This window comes from Sinocyclocheilus grahami, unplaced genomic scaffold (assembly GCF_001515645.1).
Source record: "Sinocyclocheilus grahami isolate Dianchi unplaced genomic scaffold, SAMN03320097.WGS_v1.1 scaffold139.1, whole genome shotgun sequence".
Classification (NCBI taxonomy): Eukaryota; Metazoa; Chordata; class Actinopteri; order Cypriniformes; family Cyprinidae; genus Sinocyclocheilus; species Sinocyclocheilus grahami.
In genome coordinates, this window is record NW_015505318.1 from 1,157,282 (window position 1) to 1,166,415 (window position 9,134).

Genomic DNA, 9,134 nt, shown 5'->3' on the forward strand with positions numbered 1-9,134 from the left:
GAAGGAAACCAAGTGCCTTCAGAAGAGTTTCTATGGCCTTTTCTATTCATCTTACCCCAGTATACTGCCTAAAATATAGCAGTGTTTATATGCAGGCTGTTTTGTTTACAGCGGTTACCGGGGAAACAGCCCTATGCTGTTCAGTAAGCGCCACCTACTGGCAGAAAATGGATTTATATTTTAATTTAGCCTGTCTGCCGTTTTAGTTCAAACCAATGCAAAAATTATACCAAGTTTTTATGCACAATTGCAAAGTTTAAATTTTTTTGAATAAATAGGGTCACTAAAAAGATTCTGAACCACTGCTTTAAGTATTATACATGAAAAGTAACAAAAATACAAGGCCAACTTCTTAATTTTCCCATTTTATTTATAAGAAAAACTCACTAGTCATCACTAATAATATCAACAGTTCATTTACGGTCACAGGTTACCTTAATGGTTGAACAAACAGAAGAGAGTTTATGCCAGTTCATATAAATATCCTAGATTGAAAAGGTTTAATGACATCAAAGGTCTTGAATGTTCTCAGTGACATTTATGCTTTTGTTAAGAGTCACAGTTTAATTTAAGCAAACGAGTTGTCATGCAGGATGAGTGTCCCAGATGATCGATCTCTGTCAATTACAACTTTGCTATTCCCTTATTTGCAGAAATTTGAAACATGAATGAAGTTCCCAAAAAAAAGAACATAAAAAACAACTTAGCAAGGTGACAAAAAGACATACACATATAGTCACTAATGAAGATTACTTTAATGCATATCACAAATTCAGAAAACGGTCTTTGTGATTGTTAGTATATTATATTTAAGTACATATTAGTTATATATATTATGTATAGATATGAACACTGAATATTTGTATTTCATTTTAATTAAAACTGTTATAAAATTTGTAGTAATAAAATCCATCCTCTAGGTTTTTAACAACAAATCACACACTGAAACTATTTTACATATGTAAAACTGCCACTAATTTAAAAAATAGCCAATGAGAGTAAAGTGTGTAATGTTGAAAAAATCTGTAAAAATTTAAATAGCTGTTTCGAATGACTCTTTTCTTACAGTACTGTCAATAAAACATTTTTCTCCATATTTCTAGATTATCATTGTCTCCAGAATTCATAAGAAGTCACAAAATGTGTAAGTAAACCAGTCAGGTTTCATCAAAATGTAAGCAACCATGTGTAATTTCTACTCTGCCTTTTGCTTGTTTGGGTCCACAGGCTGGGTGGCAGCAGCAGCAGCAGCATCTGTGGGAGTGGGTGCAGCTGTGGGTGCAGGAGCGGGCGCTGGAGGGGGGATTGGGTCTGGATCATCAATCAAAGCCTGTCTTCTTTCCCTTTCCTTAATCAGCTGAATCAAGCAGTAGGTAACGAACATCACAGTGATGGTGGTGAAGGGGAAACCTGAGAAACAATGTATGGTTTGATTTAAGAATAATATATTTTTGAAATAACAGGGAAAGAATATATATATATATATATATATATATATATATATATATATGGGTGGCCCAACCAGTTATTAGGTTTAGGGGGAAAACACTTCTTCACACAGGGCCATGTAGTTTTGGATTTTGTTTTCCCTTAATAATAAAAACCTTCATTTAAAAACTGCATGTTGTGTTTACTTGTGTTATCTTTGACTAATATTTAAATTTGTTTGATGATCTGAAACATTAAAGTGTGACAAACATGCAAAAAAATAAGAAATCAGGAAGGGGGCCAACACTTTTTCACACCACTGTATATATATATATATTTACAAATACAAATTTTTACTTACAATTTCTTACAACCTTACAATAACAGTTACATCAAATCTTTTGGATTTTAAAATGCATTTAAATCACTCAAATATCACCAGTACTTCACCTTTCAATAACAGTCTCTTGGCAACTAGGTTGGCAAATTCAAGACTGTTCAGGGCCAGGACATTGTAAAGGACAATTGTCCAGAAGTTGAAGGTATTAAACACAGCCCTGATCCTGCGTGACATGGATTCTGATATCGCCATCTGTGGGTGGAAGGAAAGATTTCTAGATGAGATTATTGCTTATATTACCAGCAATTTGACATTTAACCACTAGAGAGCGCTCTAGAGAACATTTTTAGCAGCCGTAATTGATAATTTAACCACTAGAGAGCGCTCTAGAGAACATTTTTAGCAGCCGTAATTGATAATTTAACCACTAGAGAGCGCTCTAGAGAACATTTTTAGCAGCCATAATTTATAATTTAACCACTACAGAGCGCTCTAGATAACATTTTTAGCAGCCGTAATTTAACATTTAACCACTAGAGAGCGCTCTAGAGAACATTTTTAGCAGCCGTAATTTATCATTTAACCAGTAGAGAGCGCTCTAGAGAACATTTTTAGCAGCCGTAATTTAACATTTAACCACTAGATAACATTTTTAGCAGCCGTAATTTAACATTTAACCACTAGAGAACATTTTTAGCAGCCGTAATTTAGCATTTAACCACTAGAGAGTGCTCTAGAGAACATTTTTAGCAGCCGTAATTTAACATTTAACCACTAGAGCACTGGAGCATCCATGTTACAGTACATGAGTAGAAAATCCAGCAAATTATTGCTGGTCATCTTTCTTTAACTTACCTCAATAGAAATAAAAGGTTCCATGGTGAAGAATTTGGCGGTCCACAATTCAAAATTACGACCAAAGCAGTTTAAGAAAGCCCAGATGAAAACCACCCAGCCTGGTCCCAGCCAGAGCGCTGCGATGCCAAACGTGCACAGAGAGGCTATCAGCTCATCCAAAACATTGTCATGCTTCCCACCGAGATAGTTATAAACATACCTGTAAAGATGACAGCATTCTTTGTTAAAATACTAGTGCTTGAAACAGCATTGTGTTGGTTAAAAGTCTAATAAAAGTAACCATGTCAGTCATACTTGCAGAGAAAATCATTTATTCCTCGATCAAAGTGTCTGTAAAAAAAACAAAAACATTTTTTTAATGATTTTTAGAATTATCAATACTGTTTAATTTGACTGATTACATCAAAATCTATTTTATTATAACTTTTAGAATAAAGAAACGAGAAAACATAGAATGACATATTAGCTCACTCACGTCTCAGAGAACACATAAAGCATTGTAATGCATTTAGGGGGTTTGGGAGGGTCCAGATGATCCAGTCTTGATATTGTGTTTATCACTCCAAACATCACTGCTGCTTTCACCCAATCATACACCAGATTTAAATAAGCCAATCCAACTGCATGGTCAAAGAAGAGAAAGACTATTGTAGTCTTTTGACATTGATTAGCGAATACAAGTAAACACATACATACCAAGGGCCCAGTCTGAGATATTTTTAAGGAGCTTCATGTCATTAGGTATGGTCAGAATGTACATGAAGTGTAGGAGGACTGCCACTATCATAATAACCCCCAGGTGTAGCAGGCCCTGAAGGGAAATGTTCCACATCTCTCCATCCTTCCTTGTCAGGTTGGGGTTATTGGCCTGCCGGGGTCAGAGGGCAATGCTATAAAATCACAGTCCATATAATCAAACCATAATTTCATTCAGTTCATTTAGTTACGAACCTGAATGTAGAACTTGTCGAAGGTCATGATGGGTCCAAAGTAAAAGAAGGGAAGGTAGAAGTTGTACTTGAGAAGCTCCAGGATGCTGTAGTTTCCATCTTTCTTCTCACAGTTCTCCAGAGCGAAACTCATAGAGCGCATGATGGTGAATCCACAGCCGCCATAGAACAGAAGAGGACGCAGCTCAAAATTGCCAGTCACAAACCCTGCCTGAAAGATGAGCCATCACAAAAGAACATAATAATAAATAGTTATTACTTATGAAAATGATCGTGTTTTTGTTGTTGTTGTTGTCTTGTTTTACTGTAGCACTTTTTACATTTACAGAGTGTCAGACACATACCTGCCAGGAAATGAAGGGCTCCATTTTAAAAGTGGCCAGTGTAGTGAGTCCAGCAACGAAGCAGAGCCACCTGAGCTTGACCAGAGAGATGCTATAGAGCAGCACACAGTGAGAGAGGATGAGCGTGACATAGGCCCAGCCCATACTGGTGAAAACCGCCAGCATACCATACACCATGAACACCAGAGATCTGTACTGTGGGATGAGAGAACATGAGAGAATGAGCATCTCAGGTAGGCCATATAGAGTCATACCTTTATTCATTAAGTCACATATAATATAGATTTGTTTGGACTTTCAAGAGGCACCTGCAGAGCCAGCAACGAGCAGATCTTGGCAAAGATCACATGACCTGAGAGTGCAAAGATGATATGCTCTCGAAACGTAGAGAACCACATCATCCACTCAACATCAGCCGTATCCTACAGTGTGATATGAAGCGATCAGAGTCAGTTACCACAATTTTAGATATAACCATAATGTGAAATTATACTGGCAAAATCTCACAATTTTTCTGCCAGAGTAATACCATCCTGGCTGAACACTGGTCTTGAAGGTTTTTCTGTTGGAATTTGCTGGATATAGATAATCATGAGACAATTAATGCTCTATTCCTTAATAAATATGATCAAATTTATTCATTTAAAGCAGGTTCCCCAAACTAGGGTTCATGGGGAAATTAGAAAACGAGAGCTAATAATTAAATCATAAAAATGTAAAACAAATGAATAATTGCAAAATAAACAAACACAAAATAAAGCATTTACTAAAAATGAGTGCTGTCAAATGATTAATCGCAATTAATCGCATCCAAAATAAAAGTTTTTATTTACATAATATATGAGTGTGTACTGTGTATATTTATTGGGTATATATAAATAGACACACATGCATGAATATATTTAAGAAAAAAATGTACGTTTAAATTTAATATAAATTATATGAATATAAATACTGTATATACATGTAAATATTTTCTAAATATATACTGTATGTGTGTATTTATATGTACGTAATAAATATACACAGCGCGCACACATATATTATGTAAACAAAAACTTTTATTTTAGATGTGATTAATCGTTTGACAGCACTAATTAAAATATATTTAAAAAGATTAAATATTTTACATAACCGTGAACATTCCAACCTGTTGTTAAATTATTTCAATATTAACTTAAGATCTACAATAAATATTTTATTTAATAGATTTGTATATTATATGGAAAAAATACAAAAAAACCTGTATATTCAATTATTACTGTATATTCAATGCAAATTTGGTAGCTTTTGTCACAAACCCATAATAATACCTCTTTCTCGTCTCTGTCACTCTGTTTCAGTCATTCATTCTTTGGTGTATTAATACTGACATGTGATCTCTGCTGCGTACTTTGCATAACTTTCTGAGGTTAGCGGATCACTGCGCTGTCTTTTTCCTCATACAATATACAGTAGTACTATTTTTGTGCTCTAGTGCGATGTTTATGAGTGAGAAAAAGAGCTCAAGTGGATGTAAAATGGTAAAAGCCTCACAGGAACCACTCTAGAAACATTATCTGTACAGTGACAACATTTCAGGGTCACATCAGAACAGTGTGCATGTGTTGATTTATACTTACAGCTGGATACATCAAATATCCATCTGGCAGCCCAGAGCATTGCCATACACAGCACTACATTATAACAGTAGAGCTCGTACCTCGGAAGAGCTGCTTTGACCCCCATTGTGTGCAGGACAACCTAAGAGAGTTTGAATGAATACAAATCTGGTGTCAAATTTGGTCATTAAAATATTTTCCAATCAAGATAGCTATACCTGCTAAAAATACAACTTGGTCATGGATAAACTACTATGGGATGAACGCAATATTGTAGTGTTACTGTAGCTCAACTTGTAGAACATGGCGCTAGCAACCCCAAGGTCATAGGTTCGCTTCCAAGGGAGCAAAGAAACTGAGAAAATGTATGCTGTGTAAATGTACTCTAAGCCTTTTTGGATAAAGAGTTCAATTGCATTAATAAAAATGGCACCAGTCATTACAATAGGAATTATATGTTTGACACTTGTTAACAAAATAAATAAATAGATGAACTGAAAACAATTTGAACTTTGTGGGCAGGGCAGTGTATTTAATTAAAAAAATATATATTTTAAACAAAATCCCATGCAAATCAATATCGAAATCAAAATATATTTCTATTAAAATAATAATAAATTAAATACCTCACACACTATTTTTTTTAATTAAGAACATATTTCTTGAAACTTAATGCACAAAAATAATTAGTTAATTAATATATCAATGCTCCCGGTTTCTGTTAATAAAAACATTTAAAAACTAGCCTATAATAGTCTGAATTGGGGAGGCTTAGAATATTGTCTTGAGCTCCGTTTCCACCGCAGGAACTTTACCCAGGAACTAGGGACTTTGGACTGGTACTCAGTGTGTTTCCACCACAGGAAAGTTCAGGGTAAAAAATTGCCCCTCAGAAAGTCTCTGCTCACGAGGTAGTACTTTTTCAAAGGTTTTCAAAAACTTTCGGGGGCGGGACTTGGGTGCTAAACATGTTGATTGGTTGAGTTCACGCGGCATTGTGATTTCAACCACCATTTATTCTGATAATTTTCGAAATATTACTGTTATTGTGTCATGAAATGTAGTTTTAAAAGTATTTCAGGCGAGAATATAGTTGTTTAAAACTTATATAAAACTTTATAAAGACTGCGCTTATTTAAAAATGTGTTTCGCCGATTTCGGAGACAATCAGCTCCACGCGATCAGCGGGCGCTCAGTGCTCATGTTTCCCGATGAGAGCAGTCTGGACTCGGCTAGTCCTTCTGACATTTGCCGCTGGCTCTGATGTCTCTTTAGTGGTTAAAAATAAAATATAATTCGTTTTGGGTAAATTTTCGTTTCATTGTAATGTAGGCCATATATGTCCCTGAACTACATTTCCGCGGAAGCTCATTGGCTGCATATGCAGCATGAACCAATCAGCTTGTGCCAAGTCTCTGAATATCATCAGTTACGTTAACACCCGTCACCCTGCGCCATCTAGAGTTTTATGACTGAACTATATATTTTTTAAAGTATTTCAGGCGGGAATGTAGTTGTTTAAAACTCAAATCTGCGGTTTATTTATAAAGACAGCACCTGTTTGAAAATGTGCGCCACTGATTTCCGAGACGTGAGCTCCACGCGATCAGCTCAGTGCTCATGTTTCCCTACGTTTCTGCAGCTATTAATATTTTTAAGTGAAAACAAAAAGAGGCAGTGGTGTTTGATATCATATTTCGTCTTATTGTAAATATACAGTGAGGAAAATTGCAGGAGCTAAGGCGAGCTGATTGACGTTATCTAGTACGTTGCTGTTTGCAGAATTACCGGACTTGTGGTGCATTGGGCATTTTAGTAGCAATTTGGCGAAACAGAGAAGGTATGAAGAGGAGAAGGTTATATCAAAGATCTTAACACTTCAGAGCAAAACTCAGGATGGCTTATCAGAAACTGACCCGACGGAACTTGCAGAGCTCCAATCTAAATTAGACCGTATTTATAAATACAAAGCTGAAGGTTCCTATGTCCGTTTAAGGAGGAAATGGCTTGAACAAGGAGAACAGAGCTCTGCTTATTTTTTTAGAATGGAAAAACACAATTCTAAGAATCTTACCATTAGTTCTCTGCAAATTAATGGCATTTTGACAGATAATTCTAAGGAAATTGCCTGTTTCTGTAGTCATTTCTATTCAGAACTTTATAAATCGAATTACTGTAAAGATTCAGCCCTTCTTTTCTTTCATTCATTAAAGGAGGTTAAATCATTATCTAAAGATGAGCAGCTTGCATGCGATAAAACTTTAACTATCACTGAAATAATTGAGGGGATTGAGGGCCTTAAAAATAACAAATCTCCTGGAGCTGATGGCCTAACGGCCGAGTTCTACAAAAGCTTTGCTGAAGAATTGGCCCCATTCCTGCTAGAGATGTTTTTGGAGAGTATTCAGTCAGAAACTTTGCCTTCTATCCATATGTAAGGATGATAAAGTCAGAGGCAGACTGAACTTTGACCCAGTTGTTGAGAAAACTAAAAGGAAATTCAATTCATGGTTACTAAGAGATTTATCTCTTAGGGGACGAACCCTTATTGCTAAAGCTGAGGGTATCTCAAGAATGACTTACCCTGCTCCCTCCTTATACGTGGATAAATCTACATGTGTAGATACTGACAGAATGCTATTTGATTTTCTATGGAAGCATAAGAGGCATCATGTTAAAAAGTCTGTGGTTATTAATAATTATAAATGTGGTGGTCTAAACTTTCTAGATTTTACTTCCTTAAATAATACTTGGAGCTGATGGCCTAACGGCCGAGTTCTACAAAAGCTTTGCTGAAGAATTGGCACCATTCCTGCTAGAGATGTTTTTGGAGAGTATTCAGTCAGAAACTTTGCCTTCTAGTTTAACACAAGGGCTTTTAACTTTGATACCTAAACCTAAAAAATATGTTACTTTGATAGCTAATTGGCGACCTATTTGTCTCCTTAATAAAGATTATAAAATTTTAGCTTGGGATTTGGCCAAAAGACTCAAGTGTGTTTTAAGTTCAGTTATCGATGAGACTCAATCAGGATTTATGCCAAAAAGACACATATCAAACAATATCCGACTTGTTCTAGATTTATTAGACTATAGCGAATTAGTTAATGATGACAGTCTTATTCTTTTTGTAGATTTTTACAAAGTGGTTATTAATAATTATAAATGTGGTGGTCTAAACTTTCTAGATTTTACTTCCTTAAATAATACTTTCAAGATAAATTGGTTAAAACAGTACTTAACAAACCCTTTTTCATTCTGGAATATTCTTCCTAATCTTGTTTTTTCTTAGGTGGGAGGTCTCCCTTTCTTATTGTTATGCAGCTACAACATCACTAAATTGCCCCTTAAATGTGGGTTTGGTGATCCATTCTGCAAATTTATAAGAACTCTTTATAATGATGTTCCATCAACCTTAAGTCGGGTACCTGGCCTAGATTTCAATTGTCAAGAGAGCACAATTTTAGTCCTCACCGGTACTTTATTTGGAATAATTGCGATATTCTTTATAAAAATAAGTCATTGTTTTTCACAGATTGGGTGAATAATAATTTTATTTTGGTTTCTCAGTTAATCAATGCTGATGGACACTTGTATTCATATTCAGAGTTTT

General features: G+C 35.4%; 1 protein-coding gene across 2 annotated transcripts; it reads right to left on the minus strand.

Moving 5' to 3' along the window:
• Window positions 1-949: 949 nt before the first annotated feature.
• LOC107591251 (protein-cysteine N-palmitoyltransferase HHAT-like protein) lies at window positions 950-5,659 on the minus strand. Of its 2 annotated transcripts, XM_016280363.1 has the most exons (11): window positions 5,543-5,659; window positions 4,428-4,495; window positions 4,229-4,342; window positions 3,921-4,115; window positions 3,578-3,787; window positions 3,323-3,494; window positions 3,102-3,246; window positions 2,921-2,956; window positions 2,624-2,825; window positions 1,879-2,020; window positions 950-1,410 (listed from the first exon to the last, which is right to left on the minus strand). In XM_016280363.1, the coding sequence occupies exons 1-11, from the start codon at window positions 5,646-5,648 to the stop codon at window positions 1,196-1,198; spliced, it is 1,605 nt and encodes a 534-aa protein (XP_016135849.1). In that variant the 5' UTR covers window positions 5,649-5,659; the 3' UTR covers window positions 950-1,195. The 2 variants fall into 2 exon arrangements, with proteins under 2 accessions (XP_016135849.1, XP_016135850.1); XM_016280364.1 differs by lacking the exon at window positions 4,428-4,495 and having other exon boundaries at window positions 951-1,410; window positions 5,543-5,627.
• Window positions 5,660-9,134: the final 3,475 nt, after the last annotated feature.

What these genes read in the sequence shown, in the direction of transcription:
- LOC107591251 (XM_016280363.1), bottom strand. Translation starts at nt 5,648, where the DNA reads ATGGGGGTCAAAGCAGCTCTTCCGAGGTACGAGCTCTACTGTTATAAT. An exon ending in TATCTCAGACTGGGCCCTTG is followed by an intron (nt 3,247 to 3,322) that starts GTATGTATGTGT and finishes TTGACCATGCAG; the next exon opens with TTGGATTGGCTTATTTAAAT. An exon ending in CTTTATGTGTTCTCTGAGAC is followed by an intron (nt 2,957 to 3,101) that starts GTGAGTGAGCTA and finishes TTTTTTTTACAG; the next exon opens with ACACTTTGATCGAGGAATAA.